General features: G+C 32.9%; 2 protein-coding genes across 2 annotated transcripts; one reads left to right on the top strand and one right to left on the bottom strand.

Annotated features, from left to right (window-relative positions):
* Window positions 1-1,935: 1,935 nt before the first annotated feature.
* Window positions 1,936-6,404, top strand: LOC106124386 (uncharacterized). The gene is given in 6 exon segments (NM_001312199.1): window positions 1,936-2,090; window positions 2,314-2,522; window positions 4,168-4,303; window positions 4,888-5,150; window positions 5,481-5,652; window positions 6,252-6,404. Coding segments are annotated over 6 exon segments (894 nt in total). The 5' UTR covers window positions 1,936-2,044; the 3' UTR covers window positions 6,320-6,404.
* A 2,565-nt stretch (window positions 6,405-8,969) lies between these two features.
* LOC106127853 (facilitated trehalose transporter Tret1) lies at window positions 8,970-24,338 on the bottom strand. Its single transcript, XM_013326139.1, has 9 exons — window positions 24,199-24,338; window positions 16,211-16,346; window positions 15,511-15,725; window positions 13,389-13,533; window positions 12,704-12,851; window positions 12,279-12,442; window positions 11,041-11,236; window positions 10,707-10,890; window positions 8,970-9,730 (listed from the first exon to the last, which is right to left on the bottom strand). Exons 1-9 carry the CDS (start codon window positions 24,229-24,231, stop codon window positions 9,557-9,559), a joined length of 1,395 nt encoding a protein of 464 aa, XP_013181593.1. The 5' UTR covers window positions 24,232-24,338; the 3' UTR covers window positions 8,970-9,556.
* Window positions 24,339-24,545: the final 207 nt, after the last annotated feature.

Below are 24,545 nucleotides of genomic sequence, written 5' to 3'. Positions count from 1 at the left end.
ATTAAAGCAACGTAACTCGACGAATGAAGAAATCGCATCGTTAGACAGGTAAGCAGAAAGCGCTGTCCGAAACCCTCCTTCGGCTTAATTAACCCTCCGCCGGCCAGGAGCGAATATTAAACGTCACAAATACATTTATTTGCACGATATTACCGCTGTTTTATGTTTAGACAACCGAAAGGGACATTTATTGACATATTAAAACATGCTGTATACCGATTGTTTTTTTTTTATGTAAACGATCAATCAGATTTAATTAGATTGATTAGATTGTTATATAAGCTCTACTACTAACTGCCACACTCAGAATCATTAATTCGGCCACTAAGGAATATCTTATGAGTGGATTCAATGTTAGATTTTAACTAAAGGTGTTTAAGTAATTATTAAAGAACTAAATACGACAGTAAGCCTTAATTCTAGATATATGTAGGTAGACAGAAATATTAGGAAGTTGATTAGAAGCAATAATATATATTTCTAAATTATAACGCTCGAGAATCGGAGATTATATAAAACAAAAATAGAAAAAACAATAAGGAAATACTGTGTAATTAAATTTATTATGATTTTTATCTTTATTTCATATTTCTATTTCGACTTACAAGTTTCAGAAGTATCAAATAGTTCAATTTAACCTATAACGGTAGTTAAAGGTTAAACAATCTCGACGTCTCTATATCCATATTGAGCACGAGGTCGTTCGAAAGCGATTGAACTTTATTCCAGTTTTAACATTGAATTGTTTAAAATTTGTCATATATGTTATTGTATTGGTATATAGTATCATATGTTATTAGTAAGAATGTTTATTTCCGCAACGAAATCTTTTGAGCCCATTTCCATGCCTTTTAATATTACTATACTTATCTTTTTAGATTGTTAAAGTTCTTAGAACTTACTTACATCTCTACTTCTTTTACAGAAGAAAAATTATTTTATTATAATCTGTTATAATCTATATTCTACGAGGAATTTAAAAAAAAACTTTTTTTTTTATATCAAAAGGTGGCAAACGAGCGAGCGGCCACCTGTAATCGCTGAAATAGCGAAGTGACCGTTGCCCATAGAAATTGCATATGCGTTGCCTACCTTTAATCGACGGAGGAGAGGTTGCACAGAAACAAAATATCTTAGCTTTCCATGCATCCTCTCATCCGGAAAGTCCACTTCCACTTCCCATCCTTTCCTTGTAAAGAAAAGGGTGGGAAGGGAAAGAGGACTAAATTAGGCCTCCGGGACGCACACTCATCAGACGAAACGCGGAATTGCTTCCACTTTACCCCTGTCTTCTGTGTGGTCGTGGTATTTCACCGGGCGAGCCGGGCCAATACGTGCGAAGATGTTAAAGCGGGCTCTACCACTGTTAGACTAACTTTATAAGTAGCCTATGTGTTCTTCCAGTCTATGTTATACATGTCTCCGAAATCTTTTATTAATATACTGAATCGAAACCGTACAACTTGTTGACAAATAAACCAACAATACGCGTGTCGAGAAAAATCAACGTCTAAAGTTAAAACAACAAACCGATGATTCATGATACAAACATAACTAATTATATTTACCTTCTTAATGAGTCAACCCTTATTCAAAAATTAAAGTGCCAATTACTCACGCTTCAAAAATGAACACAATTTTATAAACTTTATTTGAGTCATTGGAGCAAAAAATGTTACATACGATATCACCCCTAAGCAATGGGCCCTTCCAGTAACGAAGTCCACACATCAACAATGGCGTATAAATTAAAAAATAACCGCGTGGATATTCGCGAGTCGAGTTTATTCGGTGCGGTCTGCGCATGAGTGAGAGAGTCGCGACAGTTAATTTTAGCCCAGTCCAGAATTTCGCTGGCCTATTTCAATTTCGACGCGAACGGCAGATTTGTGATCACATCCCTTTTGCAATTATTTCCATTAGTGACCAAGGAAACGAACTCTATTACTGTGTAAATAGCTGTTAAGTTAATACATTGATTAATAAGTGGATAAAGTTATGTGCAATTGTTTAAAAGTGTAAACAGTGTAACGAATTAGTGAAAATGCGAAAATATTTACTAATTGCCACGTTGTTATTGTCGAAACAAGGTTTGTAAATATATTTTCTAATTGATAACATAAACAAACCGAGAACATAAATATATATATATATATATATACATAGCCAAATAATTTATAAAATTTAATTAATTTAACATTTAAACAATCATTTGCAAGGTAAAGTAAATAAAGGAAAGAGGATATGTGCACGAAGGGAATGAATTCTTAACATGAGACGGTATGCTTTAAAATTTATTCAAAATTCTTGCAGCTCCAGTGAGCTGTGTCCGTCTCCTGGAGCTACGTGTGCCGGCCCACGCAGCAGAAGGCGGCGAGGCGATACTGGGATGTCAGTTCGACATGGAAAGAGACATCCTCTACTCCGTAAAGTGGTACAAAGATGGCAGAGAATTCTACAGATACGTACCTGACAGTCAACACCCCATCAGCCACTTCGCTACTCCGGGAGTCATGGTCGATGTATGTAGGTTGGACTTTTGTTTTATTTTTATTAATGATACCAGATGTCGCCCACGACTCCTACCTATTGGAAGCAGAAAAACGAATTTCCAACGTCAATATTTGTGTCAGATTGTGACGTCATTCAAGGGCAGTGAGACGAAAACAAAATATAGTACACAATGTTTACAAACTTTTGTTTTATTATTTTTTAAAACCATATAAATCTAAAAGTTAAACTGCCAACATCAATTTATGCGTTAAATAGCATAATAGAGTTATTTCCACAAAGTATTTCAAAGCGGAACATTAACATATTATTTGAATTGGCTCTCTAACTTTTTAAAATTATGTTTAATATTTTAGCAGTTTCTTGAAGAGGCACTCTAGTTGTCGACCCGGTTATGAAAGTAAAAAAAAAACTCGATGTATATATACGATTGTGGGACTTTAAAAGTTATATAGAAATACTTGAAAATATTCATAGTCGGTTTACACTTTTAAAACGTAAATATTATTTTAAACTCAATCGTAATGCAAACTTAAATTAAAACAGAAAAATAAATAGTAAATAACGACAAATACCTGAATATCGAAGAAAAATTAATTTGAAAAATGTTAAACTACCGACAATCAATAAAACTCACAAGAGAATGTTATTTCGTTGATGACGAAGAGGACGTGTTGCTGTGACGTCATACAGTTAGACAATCGCAGAAAACTGCGAACTGGCAGCTGGACCGCAGCTGTAAACTAACACATTAAAAAAAACACTTTTATGAACGCGCCTGAGTGGAAAAATTTTGTTTACGACTATGTACAGTCAAAGTCAAAATATTTGTACGATCCTTTCTCATTTGTATACTCTAAAAAATATTTTTAATTTTCTATTTATAAATAAATTTTTAATATTAGCATTTAATTCTAATTAACGGACTTTGTCAGCACAGAATTTAAAAAGTAGCCTTAAATATTTACGCATGCATCTACTTTCCCGTCAAACGCGGCCTTGCGGCCGTTATCAACAAACATTTTATTATCTCTTTTTCTAAAGAGAATGATAGAGAAGGCAATATGTTGTATACAATTTTCGGCACGAGGAACTCACGGCATTTAGTAGCACGAAGATGGATTTTCACCCGGATATTTTATGTACACATAATTTAAATGTAATTCTCACGTGAAGGTTTATGTTACAATTCGTTAAGGGAAACTATAATTAGAAGTTGTAATGTAAGCTTTGATTGCCGCGCCGCTGCCATCTCATCAATTACCAAATAATTCCTATTTCCAATTAATTTATTAAGTTCGTACATTTACGTACAGCAATTAAGCGTACACGAGGTGTGTAGATTTTGAAACATGTCAGTTTTGACCTACATACATATATACAAAGATTTAAATACTGAATAAATAGGAATTTCAAGTAATTTCATAACAATTTTTATATGTGAGATTAAAATAAAATTAATATGTGGTAAATTATCATTCTCTAATCAGTTGGTACGAATTTACAAACGAACGAAAAGGTCACCAGTCCGTCTTCTTTTAAAAAAGCCTTCGTCTAACCTTAGTGCCCCAACTACATCGGCCATGCCGTGGGAAGCGAGTTAATGTTGATGATGAGTTAATGGTGATGATATTAATGATAATCCTTATTTTGCAGGTGAGGCGGTCGTCCAGTACGGTGGTAACCCTAGTGCACCTGACGCGGGAATCTGCTGGCCTGTACCGCTGCGAGGTGTCCGGGGAGGCGCCACTCTTCGCCACAGTCCACGAGGAGAAATATATCACAATATATCGTGAGTTCGTCTGTTAAATTTAATATTTTATAAAGCTCATTGCCACCGCTTCACCGTACATATTGACTTTAACACATAATGGCATGAAATATGTTAATTGAAAAAAAACTTTGTATGCTTAAATCGAATACCAGAAATTACTAATAAATAAAACAATAAGGTACAATGTACTCTTTATATGAATTTGGAAAATATTCATTTTATATTAATATCCTGGAATATTAATTAAGCCACGACTACGACGACATTAATTATCTGCTATACCAACCTACAGAGCGTGGCCATCGGGATTTCCTTTGTACAAACAAAGACGTATTCATATTCAAATGTTTCTAAAATTTCATGCAAAACTACGTATAATATAAATAACATGTATTTGGAAATTATTAATAATTTCACTTTAATATTAACAAAATAAACATTTACCGGAAAAGGCTAACCTATAATTGAGTATAAGCAATTTCAATAAACAAAATAATTGCTATGAATTTTAGCCAGGGGCGTTTATGCAGTCAATCATTTTAATTTGTCTATATCTAAGTAATTTTATTCTCGGTGAATATAAAATGTCGCTTTCTTTTCAGTGTTACCTGAAACAAAGCCCATATTAACGGGATTAAAAGAGAAATACAACGTCGGTGATCGAGTAAGAGCAAATTGCACATCATCAGGTTCTCGACCAGAAGCTCAATTAAAATGGCTCATTAACAATAGATTAGTTGGAAAGAATTACATACGAGGACCATGGTATCGAGCAACTATGCGTGATGACGTCACAGAAACTATTTTAGAATTGAAGTTTACAGTGGGATCGCATCATTTCAATTTTGACACAATGGAACTTAAAGCAAGTAGTTACTTTTTATGAAAGGAGAAAAAGGTGCAAGCGTCTTGTCTCCTTCTTCTCTTTATCAGTCAGTCAGTCGTTTGTTTTCTGTGAGACCTTACTATCGTACTTCTTACTAATATTTTAAATGCGAATGCCTAGATAGATGGATGGGTGGATTGATGGATGGTTGGATAGATGTTTGTTTGAAGGTATCTCCAGAACGCCTGAACGGATCCCGTTTAAATTTGGCTTAGATATAAAACCTAGTTTAGAAGAACGCATAGGCTACTATATTTTTTTTATTCTACGCGGACTGCAGCTTTCATTTAATTTTTTCTCACTTTCCAGTGTCAAGCAACAATAGCACCATTGTATCAACAAGAGACTGTTTATCAAGTGTTAAGAAAAGATATTATTCCGATGGATTCCTTTACGGATATACCGGAGCTAGGTGAACAGCCGGTTCCCACTTTTCCAGATTTTGGCGACACTAGTAAACTACCATTAGAAGATGAAACTGGTTAGTGAATTATACACCAAGATATTAATATCTATAATAAATAAAATTGGAATGTCTGTATGTAATATCGTCGGAAAAAATGATGTGCCTACTTAGATATTTGAGTTGTTTATAACGAAGACACTTTTTAAATTTTTTGTATATATTTGGTTTATCTGTCTATCCGCAAATCCGCGTTTGTTTCGAGTAATCTCCAAAACATCGACTGATTTTGAACTTTTACTGGAAGGTAGCTTATCTGTGTGTTAATTTAGGTAACTTACATATTTCTTACTCTCGTGCTGACGAAATCACAGGCTAGTTTATATAGGCAGGTACTGTTAGGAAGAATATCCGGAAATGAGTTAGTGTATTGACTAGCCTTACTAAAATGTCGACGTTTGTGTCCCTGTCGCAGTCATTTTGACACTACACTTTGTAATTAAAGCACGACATTCGCGACAAAGGATTGTAACTAATAATGTCGAAAAATTATGTATTTTACTACAGTGGGTTCAGATACAACTTCGTTCGGCGTATCTCCATTTCCGGTTCATCCTGTATTTCATAAATTTTGTCAAAAATAATAGAGAACGCTAAAAATATTTCTTTTGTTACAGATGCTGCGGGAACTGAACTGCATTTAGACAAATTGCTTACATTATTCTTATTGCTGATTAACTTTTAATGTTCGTTAACACAACAATGTTACTGCCTAATGCATTTTACGATGGACCCAATTTATGTAGGCTAATATGTTTTCCTATTAACAATTTAATTTAAATATAGTTATAAATTATTTCTTAATTTTTTTTAATCATCAATATTATATATTATGATTACATGGATGGATGGATGTTTTTCTGAAGGTATCTTCAAACAGCTGAACGGACTTCCATGAAATTTGGCATACATATAGAACATTGTCTGGAACACAGGCTACTAATTACGTTTTTTTAATTCCGAATAGACAGAGTCGCGGGCGACAACTAGTGGTTATGATTTAAAATGATATTTGTTATCGTATTACAGAATCAATCTATAGAGATGTGGTTTATTATTTGCGCTGAATGACAAATTCCATTTATTTCGTGGTCGCATGTCATCTGGTCGTTGAGGACTTCAGCGAAATGATAAGCGTTATTATTATAATCACACAAACATATTACATACAATGACAAACCAAAAATATGCCTAGTTATCTTTGTCAATTTAATGTACTTTTTTATAATACAGGAAGTACAAACTCATCAGTAATGTGTTCACCGAAATCATTAAAAAAGTGTGGAATATTGCCATTTTTTAACATGACTTCGAATCGACTTAATAAGAACTTTTCTTTGTTTCTTTTTCCAAACAATGTGATCTTACAGTTTCTGTTTCCAAGTCGAAACAAAAATATTTATGAGATGCAAAGATGTTTGTTTCAAGTCTAGGTTTACTTTGCCAGTTCTGTACTTTCTGTTAAGTTAATACTACGCTATACTGTAAGCAATATAAGTCTAGATATAGGTCTAGATTTTTCTAGAAGAAAGTATTTTCAAAGTTCTAACAATAAATTATAAGTGTGACCTTTTTAATTTAGTTTAAATAATGACATGTAAGTTTAATGGAATTATATTTTATTCGAACTTACAACCTTCGTAGCTTGTAAATTGTATTTAATTAACTTCTTATAAATCGCAAAATTAATACATGAATTGGTACATTTTATAAAACTACATCCATCATCATCATCATCATCAACCTGCCCTCATCCCTATCGAGGGTCGGCACAGTATGTACTACTCCTCCATACATCTCTATCAGCCGTCATATCCGAGTCTACCCCCTTCTTACGCATATCCTCTTTCACAGTCATTCCATACTTTTTTTGGTCTTCCCCTACCCTTGTAGCCATCCACATTCAATCTCATTACTTTTTTGCTTATATTATCATCATCCCTGCTCATAACATGTCCATACTAAACTAATAAAACTACATCCATCTTTTTGAGAATTTATTAACGGCCTCATTGAAAAAATACAAGAATATAATATAGGAGAGTGTCAGTCAAAAACAATTTGCTTTGTCCTGAAATAGAACAAAATATTACGATAATAAATTACGACATAGAATATATAAAGAATTCACATTATTTTATCATTGAATTTTTATTTTATTGCGGACTTATGAAGAAACTACATGTATATACACATTTCAAATACTTATATTTCTATTAATAAATACCTTTCACAAAAATACTTGTAAACATTTCAGTCCCATTCTACATAAATGGATTTTTTTTATAAAATTCAGCAAATACTCTAAAGGTTCTTTTAAAATATAGTTATATTCTATCGATTTCACAATTCTTCTCAAGCTTCTCGTCATCAGCCCAATGACGAGCTCGGAGTCTATCCCAACAAACTAAGCTATATTTAACGACGCTGGCCTAGTGGTGGTAATTGGATTTCGCCCATATCTCTGATATGTTGCAGGTTGCAACATGTCGTTACCCTTCCTCGTAAGAACGTAATGAAAACCTAAAACCTAGAAATGTAGATTTCTGTCCGGTTCAGTGGATAGCTTAACAACTGCGCCACCCGCACTTATACTTTTTATTTTTTTGGTTTATAGCCACTAAAAATAATTTAACAGTTTTGATGCAACTGGGACAAAATGAAACAATTTTAGTACTGCATAGCATGCATTTATTTTTCTCTTAAATATTTTTTTTCTTATTTTCTGTAACCACGTATTTATTATCGGACAGAAAGAAATATTCTGTTACATTATTTATAAACGAAATATTTAAAAACAAATGAGAAAGAAGAATTTATATGACCAATAATTATCGTTCAATTTCATTTCATTAAGACTTGATAAAAACAATTGAAGATCAAGGGATATTAAAATAAATCCATATATAAATAACGGTGTTGATAACGATAACTTTCGTTCTTTCATACTCTTTGACAAAACAGACTAGGGTATGAACAAAGAATATAACAGAATATTTTTCCAATAATAAATACTCGCCTTTATATAATTTAGCTATTACTAACAATTCAATCATACCTACGTATTATCACAGCTCTATTTTTATAGGAAGAGTAATCGCTCTACTGCCGCAACCAATAATCAAACCTCAATCCGAGATAGAATTCGAAATTATTATAACTATAGGAGATTACAAAAATGATAGGATTATTTTTAAATAAAGATTTCCATGCGATCTATCAAATTTGAAACAAATGGATTAGAAATTACATCTAAATAGTCACATAATGTGAAATCTGTATTTTATACAGCGGCGGATCCATTTTTGTAATCTTAGAGATCGATTATTAATACCAATTACATTGTAATTAATATTATTGGTAATGAAATCATTCGGTATTACCACTACAAAGTTCTAGTAATCATTTGTTCTGCGGTTAAAGGACACTAAAGAACTTACAATACTCGATTAAAATATAAATACTACTATTATTCATGGAGTAATAAATATTGTTGTGTATACTAGATGCCACAATATTTTCACACAGGTTGATTTTTTTTATTAATTATTTTTAAATCATCCTGTATTCATTTAATAACTTACAGTTCTATGAGATTTGTGTACCATAACATTTGAATGGTAATAAAGATTACAGGATGTTATGAAATATCTTTGTAAGAGTCACATTAGAAACTCTACGTCATCATCATCAGCAGCAGCAGCTTTGTATTCGTTCTTACTGAGAGGTAAATTAGGGGTGATGAAACTCTACTAGATATCCATTTATCTTATAAATATGTCAATAATTTAATTGTTCATAAATTAACTCAGGAATTATTCTCTACATAATGACAATTAAAATCTCAATCAATTAATAATAGATATTAGCAACAAGAAAAACATAGTTCCTTGTTATATCGTTTACAATCATTGCTTAGAGATTACGAGATCGTTTGCAAATGTACAACTTCCTTGCGTTTCTTACCGCGGAAATGTTCTTCGATTTCAGCCAGCGACTTCCCTTTCGTCTCAGGGACCATGAATAGAACAAAGAAGAACGCCATTGCACAGAACGCGGTGTACATCCAGAATGTGCCCGCTGACGTCAGCACAGCCTAGTTGAAAGGAATATCAGAATTAGTTACAATATCACCGTAGGATTCTACTGAACGTGGTGCACATGTTGCTGTCTCTGTCTTGCTTAAGAGAATGAAAGTGATAACAATATGCAATATAATTGTCACCTTAGTGGTATTTTAAGGTATATTACATAGATATCCCAGAAAACTTTGTTTCAGCAATCAAAGTCAGAGACGACAGATAGGAGACGAATATAAAGGAGTAGGTAGAGTTTATGGACATCCATTTAAACAATCCTGGCATATCTCTCTTGCCTCTTCCGTATACATCTACGCTCGTCTTATATATGCTTGATAGATTGATAATACCACTATTATAATAATATATTCTATCTTAAAAAAATATTTAATAACCCTAATTAATTAATGTCAGCGTTTAAGAGATAAAGTGACAAAACGTGAGAAATATTACCTCAGCGAGATGAAAGCACTTTAATATAGAAAATAAGCACCGCAATTTACCACTATTATTTAGAATTATTAAATTTAAATATAAATTCAAAATAAAAGAACTCATACGTTTTATATGAATATGCGTTTTTTCTAGAAGAAAAAGTAGAGATTCTTTACCATATAATTTCAAACATTACTTCTCGGACATTTGTTGTGGCATAAACGAAGGTCAGGTGTTAGGCTTTATCTATTAAGAAAAAACATTGTCACAAACGAAACTATTCTGTCTGGCAGATAAATCGTGCAAAAGTAATTACAGAGTACAAGGACGGTGATGTTACAGCATATAATGTATTGCGTCCGTCTTGTTAAGCCTTTTGTTATATTAAACAACACTATATTTTATGGCGGAAGCAACCAGCCCACATGACTTCAATTATAAGGGCTCCTGCATATCTTCGGAGTATGGATCCTTGATCGAACCAATCATTCTGCCACTATACCTTTAGTAAACATAATAATCATATTCCGTGTACTTAAAAAAGAATCATCAACTTACTTCCAAAGCATGGTAAGACTTGATAACGGTGAACATAGAGAGAAGGTTGACAGCACTAGCCATAGCTGAGAGTTGGGAGCGGTACTGTGTCGGAAAGAGCTCGCCCAGTAGTAAGAACGGTAGGCCACCGAAGCCGAGGGAGAAACCAAGCATGAACACAACCAAACTGATGATAGGTAGGTATCTGAAAAGAAATCACTGTTAAGTACATCTGGTGCCTCTGAGTTCAAGGACACAAGAAAACACTTGCAAGAGCATCTAAATCAACACGAAGACATTCGTGATTAACAAATTAAGTTATATTTGTTTGGAATTTAATTATCACGTTACTTACCCGAGCCACGATTCCGCTTCGAACTGGAAGTAAAAAGCTGCTCCCATCGAAGCCATGGAGACGCACATTGTGACCGCTGAGAGAAGCAGCAGCGGTCGACGACCTGCGCGGTCTACTAGCATCGTGCTCACACCATTGCTGATCAACTGAACTGCACCGACTACTATAGTCGCCGTCATTGCTTCCAATTTACTTCCTAAGACAAAATAAGTATTTTTAGAAAGTTAATTCTAGATCATTGATGAAGGAATCTTAGAAAATTATTTTTGAAAATAAGTTAATTTGTGATGACAACAATCTTTTGGTTAATAAGTTCATTGAAAACGTGTATCTTAAAAATGATTCTATAAAGCAGATGTAAAAGATGTCACAATTTTGACTTTATTAGACACACATTTCGAATGTAAATTTTGACCCAAATTACCATTAAAATGTATCCAGTCGATGTTGTGAATATTATCACAATAAGGAAAATTCTTTACGTAGCTCACGGTTGAGAGCACACAGAAATATTTAATATACAGAATTCAAGAAACCTTAAACCTTCTTTGCATTTAAGTTAAAGCCCATTTATGCGATGCAAGTTTCTTGCCTTATCCATACAATTGAATTATAGCAATAATAGACTTGTGTGGTCTAAACAGCATATAACATTCTCTATCTATCATAGAAGCCTTAATTCATCACGATTCATATATATGCCAAATTTCAGACTACGTTCTACATCCATGCCAAATATCAGAAAGAGCCGTTGAGCCGTTGCAGAGATACATTCTCATAAACTTTCGCATTTATAATATTAGTTAGATATACCAAGGTCAGAATAACTGGTTTGAAAATGGCCGAAAGGGAATGTATTAATGTAAAGGGTATAATATCATAATTATAAAATTAATCTGTTGTCTGTTCTATTTACCGGTAGCAGAGTGATCATTTCTTGGTAACCTAATCAAGACTTACTAGGTAATTTTTAAACAGTAAATGCACGAGATTATTTTACAATGTATGTATCAAACGTTTTTAGGGTTCCGTACCTCGAAAGGAAAAAACGAAACCCTTATTATATTCCACCACGCTTGGTTTCTGATTTTATTGCACATCTAACTTGAACATTAATGAAAAATTCATTACTAGACTTACAAACACTTTTTAAAGGATAAACTAGATTACACTTACTGTAACGGGTACGGTTAAATAAAAATGGTACGTAGGTGCTTAAGATTTAAATTAATTATTACCTGCACTCTGGAAGATTTCAACAGTGAAGAATATGACGGCGTCAATACCACTGAACTGCTGGAAGATGAGCAATGCAAAGCCAACAATGAGAGGTTTGATAACCGCAGACGATAGGAACACTTCCCGTGTAAACAAACTCTTTGGTTCTGATTCTGGCGCTTTTCTAAAACAAAAAAGAAGTGATCAAAAAGTAATCCTTATTTCTACAAGTAATGGGTTATTAAACCGGTAAAACAACGGTAAAAATATAAATAAAAATCATAAAATCATCAGCTCGAAGCAGGCCTTGACTATAAGAGTATCCATCGTTCGAGATCCTGCGTTACCTCATTCCTGTCTACTAGTATAAGTACGTGAAGCTTATACAAATCCCTCTCTAGCGATACATGAATAATTAAGTTGTAAGTCGTTTAATAAATCTTACTCGGGATGTTTTTCATCATCATCCTTAACAGTGGCGACGGCGCGATTAGACAACTGCAGCCAGTTGATAGACGGCTCGGCGTCCAGACCACGCGCTTTCAGCCATACCGGAGACTCCGGCAGTGGAAGTAGGACAAAGAAGAGGGCCGCTAAAAGATGATACTACTATTAGGCATTTTATCTTGTATTTGAATTCAAAACATTACACATTACTTCTACAACTCTGGATGACTTGCTTACTTTAATAAATCTACGACGAAAGGCGGTAGTACAAATGACTTAATTGATTAAATTATTTCAATATAGTAAGTACACCTATACACATATAGTACAATATAGTAAGTAACATAGTGAACTATGTAATTACGTGATATAAAAAAGAATGTAATTTAACGTTTTTTGATTACTTCCTATAATAAACACTTTTGTATTAAGATACTTTTAACCAGTTATGCAATTATGTTCGTACATAACCTACATAAAAGTAATTAAAATAAAAACAGATTTAAAATAACAAAGCACAGCCAAAATGACAAACTGCACACACAGAACTACGACTAATAAAAATGCTTCTTAATTTATTTGGATGACTAATAAACGTAAAAGCTCAGTGAATTATTTAATAACATAAAAGTGCAGGTATTACTGAAAATAACATAAAAATATAATGCTAGTTTTATAACTACCACAAAATGCAGCGGACAAAAAGGCGAGATGTCTCCAGTACAACCAGTTACCGGCAACGTAGGAGATGAGGATGCCCAAAGACATAGAGAGAGTGGGCAACGAGCCCAATCTGCCGCGAATCTCGGGGTCGCAGCACTCGCTCACCTGGATAACAAAGAAATATGAACATTGGTAGTTTTAGAACGGATATTAAGAAAAAAGAGGTTAAATAAGTTTAGAGCGGACATTCGAAATATTTGATTACACACACATATATAATGGTCTTCCATAGCGCTTAATCAAAACATTCCCTTTCAAAGATTTATGAAAACATGACCAATTTAGGAACGCAAAAGAAACACACATTTACATTTGCTATAGAGGAAGATAATTTTTACGCGACTGTTGTGTGTGTGAACATGCACTATAGAAATCCTTGACATTGGCTTACACAATTTCATAGTTCCGAATATAAATACTTTTGATATCAATCTTACTAATATTATAAATGCGAAAGTTTAGATCGATGGATGTTTGTTTGAAGATATCTCCAGAACGGCTCAACGGATCTCGATGAAATTTGGGATACATATAGAACATAATCTGGAAGAACACATAGGCTACTCATTAAGTTTTTTTTTTAAATTCCGCGTGGACGACAGCTACTATAATATAAACGAACAAAAGTGCATTAACAAAGTACACAATAATCAATTGAAAGTAATAATTAGCGCAGTAATATTGTCATTAGCCACAATAAGAGTGTTTGTATAACACATGAGACAAACACGTTCTACACAAGTGTTGAATTAAACTCAACAGCTTCTTGTTTATTTGTAAAATGAACTGTATGTTAGTTTATCGATCCGTTCAAACGTTGATAATTTGTTACAATAATCTATTTGTTTTCATTCAGCAATATTATATAGCTTGTAATTTCATGGTCACTTGAAAATTACATTTGAAACATCTGGAGAATGGATTTGTTAGAAATAAGAACTTTTTTTAACTAAATATTAGCAGATTTTTTTTGGAAATTTACTAATATTTCTTTCACTATTCCAACTAAGCTCTAAGCTTGTGCTAGGATATGGTTTACGACAATAGTTGAAAAGCGGGATTCGAACTTTCGAGGGCGTGATCGGAAATCCGTACCCTTAACCATTAAGCTATTGACGCTTAAAAGAACGCGAACTTTAAACGCATAAGAAAAAGGAACTTTTGCTTTATGGAATTTAAGCAGAATGTTATGAAAAAATTATGAGATAAAAATATCATTGGCATATCTTAAGTAACCATGGTACATCTCGTTATCTAATAGTATCTACTAAAGATATATTTTATCGCCTAAAGTGGAGTTCAATACACTGATATAAATTATAAATAGAATGATGGATTAAACATTCAAATTATTGACATATCGAGTATTTTTTTTTTCTTCAGATCGGTACGAAATTAATTTAAGACATAAGTGTAGCATGTAAAGTGTTGAATGAGTAATTTATTCATAAATTATTTTTTGGTAAAACAAAATATTTGTACAGGGGTTTAAATAAAAATCCTTTTTTTGAAAAAAAATGCGTTAATATTGTAGAACGTGAATAGCAAAAAGGCATAGAAAACTGATATAACATAGTGAATTCGAAAATATACATTACATCTTTTTCCTTTTAGTAAATGGCAGCTAAACTGTTATAACTCCTTGAACAATAGTTGAAGAGTTTTTAAATTTGGAACTCGTTATTATTCTTCCGAGACTCTATTTTTTTATTTCTTTTCATTAAAAAATAACAACAGTCATTAATTATGTTTTGTTTTAAAATATCCACTTCTGAGTATTGTTTGAATGATTTTATTATCAACACACTTTTTGCACATACTGTTTTTATTCGGTTGCAAAACGTGTTTCCTTATAATTAATTATTAGCCTCTCAGTACGGGACAAATCGCTTAAGCTTCAATTTAAATTTCTTTGATGTCGCATTTTTTAAAAAAGAGCAATAACCTCTTACATCTATTGTTTTTCACTTCTACTGTGTACATGTATGTTCATACAGAGAACAATTGTTTTAAACAAAAAAAAGTTTACTAACCTATGGAGAATTAGATGCCAGAAAAAAATAGAGACGAAAAAGTACTCACGTAAACTTGTGCGGGTGCTAATACGAAGCCAACACATAGACCGGACAGGAACCGTCCGACTAGGATGAGAGCGAAGCCGGGAGCAAAGCCTAGTAGCAGCCAACCGCCGGCCCAGACCGGAGCGGTCATCTGCAGAGTGCGCTTTCGACCAGCTCGCTGCATCAGCGGCCCTGACAGCATGCTGCCCAGGAACGCGCCCAATGGTGGGATAGCTCCTGCAGACAAAAGATTCCAGATATAGATTTTTTACAACAATAATAAATAATAAACGTCTGCAAAAAAAATCCTGCACTATTTGGTTGATCTTATTAATGGGGGTACTCAAATTAGATTAAGTTTATCAAATAAAATTTAATTTATTCCGTAGAAAGAAATAAAATACTATTGATACCTATTTTCGCGCGGATTGATGTGAAGCAAAAAATCTTTTAACCGAAATAGATTCAAAGTAATAAAATCTACCTATTTATGAAGAAATTTCTTAAAGGGGGATTTAGTTGCAGATCAATAATTTCGCTTTAAGAGGCAATTATTCAGATACATAAATGTTAAAAGGTTGGTAGTCAAATCTAGAAGTTTCCTTCGTGTTTTCTTCGACACATAGTATACCTCTTAGAAATAATATAAGATGAAAATAAATTCGTATCCAATGTAGTTACACAGTTGAGGGGAGTGAATGATTTATTTATAAACCAGTTACCTATCCATGACTTCTGTTCGCTGTGTTGTATGAAGGAGGGGTCGAGACTCTCAATTGACGGTAACGCGGAAGCGGAGTAGCCCCTCACCAGACCGATGATTAGAAACGCCAGAGATGCGCCGAACGTCAGCCATAGCTTTAACAATAGACACACGTTTACAATCATAATAATCTCTCTTGGGCAGTCATACAAATAAGAATAGTAAATTAGAGTGTAAATTCTCATTAAAAATTCTATCCAACAAAGAAAGCGTTTTAAATTTAGTCTCTATCAATTATTTCGTCATAAAAACATTAACAATGAGCCAAAGCTCATAACCCATTAGCGATGACAACGTAAAAGACAGCCCCATCTCTGTCTAATTATTACTTCGCAGATATTTTTTATTTTCATGATAATTTCATTGTTTACAAAATAAATCAGCGTCGCTTAAACGTTAATCGAGTTACAAAGATAAACATTTGATATTTGAGGGTGAATTCAAAGTTTGTGGTTGAAAATTCGATAATCGTATTCAAACCAATTTAGGCCTGATCAATATTGGCGTACCGGAAGCTCTGAATATAAACGAACAATGAACTCAAAGTAAATTTTGACCACATTGTGTATATTAGCTAACTTTGAATATTCTTTTAAGAGACAGGACCTGTCAAGCTTGTACATTACCATCTGTTGAATAAAAACACACACGTTCGTAAGTTTTAAATTTGCCTGCTTGTGTGCTCATTTTATGTAATTAGTCATGTCATGATGCATTGATAACGACGTTACAAAGACGCTCAATGTTAGTATGATATGCACATGTGTAATGTCATATGTACGTCAAACCCGCGGTACAGCCTTTGCCTAGTCCGTTTCTCTATAGTCAAAGTTAGTTAAGCAAACAAATCCTTTTCATATAAAATGCGCCCAAGGGGTCTTTAAACGGTGTAACATTGCTTCGGTCACGTACAATCTTGACATTTTTTTATTACATCTATATTTACTTGTTAGGACCGAAACTAGGAACTTTTCTAATAATGTGTACTTACTTCCGTTAATATTTGTTTCATTATAGTGTTAATTAAATAACAAAAAAAATATATATATTTTTAGTTTCAATTTTTTAGTACTGGGACAGAGTCTATTTAAATTTGGAATTGAATAGCCAAGCAGATAATTTATTTTTAAAACATCTTATGAACGAAATATTATTACTTACTTTTAAATTATTTTTCATTTTTATTATTCACCAAACGGAATTGTAATATTGCAGTTGCATGTCTGCTGAAGATTTAATCATAATTAACTGTTTTAATTTCATTAATGCATAATGTTCTTCGGTTTTAAATTGAATGATTGCTATCATTCAATGAGGAAACTAAAGTTTAAGGACTCTTTGAAGCATTTAACATTTAGCCGCGAGCACGAAAATTACAAGCGGAGCGTCGCGATGGGCGGACCGGGGCGATGTAATCAAAATTTTAACGCAACTAGGTGTCGCCCGCGATTCCGTCCGCACGGAATTAGAAAGAAAACCTAAATAGTAGTCTACGTCTTCTTCAAGGCTATGTTCTACATCCATGCCAAGTTTCAACGAAATCCATGCAGCTGTTCTGGAGATATCTTCAAGCAAACATCCATCTATTCATCTAAACATTCGCATTTATATAATATTAGTAAGAATTCACATAAATGAACAATGTTTACGACACGAGCGGGAGCGGAGTTGTGCTTTTGATGACATCGCCCCGCTCCGCCAATCGCGTTGACCCGCTTGTTGGTAATTTCGTGGCCGCAGTCTTATATTGATTTTTACTTCATGTTTTTTTCAAGCAATTTTATTAATTCCAGTGATACGCCGATACAGTTACCACATATCTCTTAAGTAATATTATTTTATGTTTCTTTTTATCGTGTAAGTTTGTTTGTCAATTTTTTTTTTCTTCTGACATTTAAAAAATTAAAACGAGGTCTTTTGCACATTATAAAACTTGAAAACAATTTAACACTTATATTATTATTTGCAAGGTTGTAAGAATGTATATAAATATATTCTTCCAACCTCGAAAATAAGGATAACGATTAAAATTAAGGAAAATTATCAAAAATGCTTCATCTGTTCCGTAATATATAATGACTGTAGGTACCTACAGTCATTCAGGTTATTTCGATGTGCACATATTATTCCACGTACGCAGACAAACACACAAACGCACGCTTAGGAAATAATAATGGATTAAATCTTATATATAAAATTCTCGTGTCACAATTTTCGTTCCCATACACCTCCGAAACGAATTGGCCGATTCTCATGAAATTTTGTAAGCATATTGAGTAGGTCTGAGAATCGTCCAACATCTATTTTTAATCCCGGGTTGACTTCACACATATCTTTGAATTTCTTCGCAAATATGTGCAGGTTGCGTCACGATGTTTTCCTTCACCGTAAGAACGTCGGATAAATGTACATATGTAAATCGAAAAACACATTGGTACATGGCGGGATTCGAACCCAGGACCTGCAGATTGCAAGTCAAGTCCTTGAACCCATGAGCCACCGACGCTCTCACACAATATAACAGACAAAAACTGCTAGTGTTATTTACTTTTACCATTATTAAAAACATTAAAACCACCGAGTTTTCACTACCAATACTCATTTGTTATTACAATAAGTTACATATTTTTAATAACAAGCAAAAATATACGAAAAAAAAATTTAATATACCCGAGATGTACCGGGTTGGAATAACTAAGTACTAGTATGTAATTAAAATAATGTAAGTCATTGTAAATATCAAGGTTACAGGTGATAGCACTTGTTGAATAATTTTAACACACATTTTGGTAGAGTAGGGTGATCTGAAATTACCTTCTCTTATACAACCTAACCTTGGAATAAAGACATTGCTTAAATTAAAATGTATTTATGTGTTATATCTGAGGTTAAATAAGCATACTCTATGTTTCTCTATGCTCCCACATTATTATTCGCGATATCTAATTACAAGCGAATTACATGAGTTAAAAAGAAAGAAGATGAGGTCGAATTGTCTACTGCTTTGATAAAAACAGCATAAATGTTAGACAATACTTGACAAGACGGCACATTATACGACACTAGCTATCGCCTGCGACTCCATCTGCACACATGAAAACTTAATAAGTAGTCAATGTGTTCTTCCAGACTTTATCTATGCAAAATTTCAAGATCCTTTGAGCCGTTCCATCTATCCATCTACACGGTAGCATTTCTAATATTAGTAACATCGATTTTAATAATTTTTTTTTTAATTTTTTATTGCGATAAAACGCAACAGCTTATCAGTTAAAAAAGTTCAAAACAAGACAACAAAATAATGTCATTAGTATAATGATAGCGGATACACTGAATTCCAAAAATAGAGTCACAAAAAACCTCCGCATACAATAAGCATTTGAAATTGGCGTAGTCTTATATAGGTGTAATGCGATTGGCGGGCGGATGGTAGTGATCAAAAGTGATTTACTCGCAACTCGGCCATTGTGACCGCCGTTCTTGAAGTGTCCAAAGCACCGGTATTAAAGAGGGCGAGCAAATTACTTTGCTATCGTTCACGTGATAACGATTTAGTCAATTATATAAAGATCATGATAAAAATTGCAAGAATAGCTCGTCACATGGTATAAAAGATATGTCAATTTGGGATAAAATATGGTTATCGATTTAAGTTTTTTACTAACCTTATCTTCCTATATATTTTGTATATAAATACAAAGCTTATAACCGCTTATTCTGGTAAATAATTATGCAAAAATATATTCGATTTTAACCCAATTGAGATTCAATCTGTTTCCGCTTTTGCGGAACAATTTAACAAAATTTTCATTTAGGTCATCACATTTAAGTATAATAGCTATGAATTAGAATTTTGTATTTCAAATATTATTATTTTATTATTATTACTAATGTTATACATGCATATCTCCAGAATGGAGAAATTTAAAAACAAAATCTGAAAGGACTCATAGGGTACTATTTTTTTTCAATTCTGCGCGGAGCTTATGCTTAAAAACTAAGGAAAACAATATGTAATCCAATTGTGCGCAGAATAAAATAAAATTGTAATTCAATAAAATATCTTTCATATCAACATTTACTGGTCCATTCGAAAGTTGTTGTTTCTACGTGTTCAGATTTACTATTTGACAGAAATTCCAAACAAGCAGAGCGGGTCACAACTTTTTTTCATATAAAACTCGAAGCAGACACTGCGCCGTAGATTTTATTAAAAAACTCTCGCAAAACTAACAAAAAAGTACGTGATTGTGATACATCGCAGTTTGTTCTTTTTTTACTAACATAATTATTCAAACATAATCTAAATTCAAACACCTACACATATTCAAATTATCTATTTTTTTTATTATAATTATTGGCTTCAAAATATCACCAGTTTACATATTAAAAATAAAAAAGTATTGACAATCATACTTGTCACTGGCAGTGCGTGAAATTTTTCATGTTCAAATCACTGACGAATAAAAAAATTAAAAAGAAACATTTAAATAATTGCAAGATGACGTCATTTACTTCAGCTTATGTCAGCTGATCTCGTATCGAGTGGCCATCTCAAAGATATGAGAAAGTGTGCCTGAGATAAACGTATATCAGAATGGTTATCCAGATTAAAATAAATCTGTAGAATGAATCTTAAAATTTAAGACGCCACTTCAATAATATTAAACAAATACGGATGACTTAATAAACTATATTTAAATTTTTCTCATACAAATACATCGATCAGGAGATATTCCAAGAGACCACGATATTTTTCTATTACCTAAGTTTCTTGCTTATGAAGGTCGCCCGTAAAAACAGTTTAGGGAAGGTTAATTTGCCCTGGTGAGACATCGCAAAAGGAATTAATCGGTATGAATTAAATATTAACAAAAGTATAAGTAAAATGTACTACAACAGAAGATTTTGTAGTGCTATAGAAGTTTAACATGTTAATAATGAATACACTTTGATAAAGCAAATGCCTTTTAGCAGAATATATAGATTTTAAATCGTAGAGAGTTTACAAATATTCAAAGCGACCAACATCAAAGAAATCTTGGAAATAACATGAATAGCCGTAATAAACTACATGAATTAATATTACATTTTTATTCAACTTTGGTATTAGTCTCGGCATTTAAAGGTGATTATTTTTTTTTCAGTTTTTTCAAAAGTTTCAAACACAAAAACGTGTGAAAAATTTGCCATTTAATTATTAATACCAACAGTTAATGAGACTTACGTACATTTTGTTGAGGATAATACTCTGTATTTGTTTTACATAAGTATCTAAAAAAAGTCTTACTCAAGGTTCAATTGAAGCAGAATTGTATAGAACTGAATTCCCCATTTACATAGTTAATTTACTAATGCCGTACGTTTGTAATTTGCCTAGGTAAGTTATAAAAACATAATATACATACAATGTAAATTTACAGCATTTCAATTCATCATCATCAGCTCACTATATGTCCCCACCGAGGGACTCGGAGCCTACCCTAAGTTAGAGGTGACTAGACCATAGTCAACCACGCTGGCCAAATGCGGGATGGTTGACTTCACACATATCTTTGAATTTCTTCTCAGATATGGGCAGGTTGCATCACGATGTTTTCCTTCACCGTAAGAACGTCGGATAAATGTACAATCGGAAATCGAAAAACACATTGGTACAAGATGGGTTTCGAATCCAAGACCTGCATATTGCAAGCCAAGTGCTTGACCCATGAGCCACCGACGGTCATTTCAATTGCACAACCGTAAATCGCTTATGTTTTACACAAGTCATGTAATAAAAAGGAAGTGTTATATTTACATTTTGTAAGACAGTTAGAGAAATTATCATTGTTTTAAACAAAACAATCTTTATATAGTCCACGCAGTCGATTGCTTAATTGAAAAGGAATTTGTGAGTCATAGAGAAGGAAAGATGGCAGGAGGACCGGGAGATATAGAGAAGTGGAGACTGCCACGTTAAGAACTTACTACCACGTGGGTTTCTAAGACAAAAATCTCCGTTTAAAACATGTCTGTTTTGTCAAAGGTAATCATAGACGATACGTTTTATATAAAGATTCTGGTTTTAGAAACTTGTAGATGTAGAATAGAAACATTTATTATATTAATTAATATAATATTTAAGTAACTATTAAATGTAGAGCAGTAACTAGTACCCAGAGAAATCTTAGGGTGCCGATTAATGCAGAAAATACGAGAAACGTATATTCTGAGTACAGCTATAAGTTTGAAGGTCAAGGTCAACTTTTGAACACAACGTAATGTTTTTAGAAATGGATAGTTTTGAGAAGTTTTAAATTTTTAATTCATACATATAGACAATTCAATTTTATTAATTGTATAGCTGATGTTGGGTTTAATACTGTTATGTTTTTGCAGGTGCATAGCGTTATGATTCTGCTTTATAAACTTAGTACTTATATAAACAAATATATGTGGTTATATAATTTATTAACGTTTGGTGTCTTTAATTTGGGAATTCTTAAATCAACTTGCGTCTTTTCCTCCTGATATATTTACACTTAATTCAAAAGTTAATCAAAGTTTGAAGTTTTAAATAATATATATATGAACAGTGTATGATTAATTATTATAAAATATTTTAAATGCTTATAATTTAATTTTTTGTTCCAGTGTTTCTCATATTTTCTTACGTAATCTGCGTTGTTCGCGTTATAATATGCCAGTAAAACAGTCCGCAACAATTGAAATTAAATAATATTTCTACTGTTAAGAAATTTTAATATGTATAGAGCGACAAACTTATCTGACCCGCGCATTAGTGACACAAAATTGCAATAGCTCTCATTGTCAATGTCAAACAAGTAACAATCCTTGTTGTATTGCAGCTGTTTTTATGTTATTTTCTATGCTTAATTATTAATTAGGTGTTACGTATTATCTAACAGAACTTTCGATAGTGTCACCGGGCCAAACGTTTTTATATGACTACTTGAGCAGTAGAGAAAAATATCGTATCATTATAAACAAAAAAAGTGGAAAATTAGAAATGTGATAAACTAGCTGTTGCCAGGAACTCCGTCCGTGCGAATTTAAAAACTTAATAAGTAGCCCATGTGTTCTTCCTGTCTGTTCTACACCCGATAAAATTTCATCGAGGTAATTGAACTGTTCTGGAGTTCTTCTAACAAACATCCATCCATCTAAACATTCGCATTTGTTTTATTAGTAAGATAATATAAAATATTAATGAATCTTTCAACACAAATTTAAATAATGAAAATTATAATGCAACGTAATGATACTAATGGCGGTTAGTTCGCATGCTTACATTTTCCTACACCTTTGAATTCATACGTCTTACTCGATACTATAAACATTGCACGACAGTTGTTACACAGACGAACAATTATGCGAGTACACTGCTTAATACCTATACAAAAACATGTTGTGATATCGGTCGTTCCCTTTGAAAATATAGAGATAGAAATTAAGGGTAAAAGTTCACGATTAATTTGATATTATGAATGAATTTGGCAATCTTTACATATTTTTAAATGTTGTTATTTAAATTGTTTGGTTGTATTTATGTTTGTAAAGTTATTATTTTATAAGAATTGAAAGCATCTTAATGTAATTTAAGTTTACTATATCTTTGTTGACCTGGTCAAGGTTGCGGAAGCGTCCTGGATGCGGGTGGCACAAGATCGGTCATCGTGGCGATCTTTGGGGGAGGCCTATGCCCAGCCGTGGGCGTCTCATGGCTGAGTAGATAGATAGATATCTTTGTTGTATTAGGCCGCTATACCCAAATCCTTTCCACGAAAAAACAACGAAAAAGTAACGAAAAAAATCTCAAATTACTTATTTCATTCCTTTTATCAATACACAAACATATTTATTTAATGTTTTCCTTGTTAAGTATCAAGAATATTTTTAAGTAAAAATACATAAAAAACCAACAAAATAGTAAAAAAAACAAACCTGCTTGAGAAAAGCCGGTGATATGATTGTCATTTTAAATATCACCGAACTAAAAGCACGTTAACACACGAACAGGCCAGTACGGAACTAAACGTATTTTTAAAATTGCATAGAAAAAAAAAAGAAAAAAAAATCGTAAGAAGGAAAACGTTGGAGCGACTCGACACTCCGGCGCCACTGACTGCCGGCACAGAATGCAGACGCGAGCTGGCCACACGGACTCTTTTAATTATTGACAAGCGATAAAAAAAAAACTAAATACAAAAAATCCATCGCAAATCTGTTTACAATAGTCATGTGAGCTATGATAATCTATATCGTGTTAAGTACTTGTCAATCATATTGTA

The sequence above is a fragment of the Papilio xuthus genome, unplaced genomic scaffold (assembly GCF_000836235.2).
Source record: "Papilio xuthus unplaced genomic scaffold, Pxut_1.1 DF828952.1, whole genome shotgun sequence".
Lineage (NCBI taxonomy): Eukaryota > Metazoa > Arthropoda > Insecta > Lepidoptera > Papilionidae > Papilio > Papilio xuthus.
Note: the sequence above shows the minus strand (reverse complement) of the source record. Positions and strands in the feature narration are given on the sequence as shown.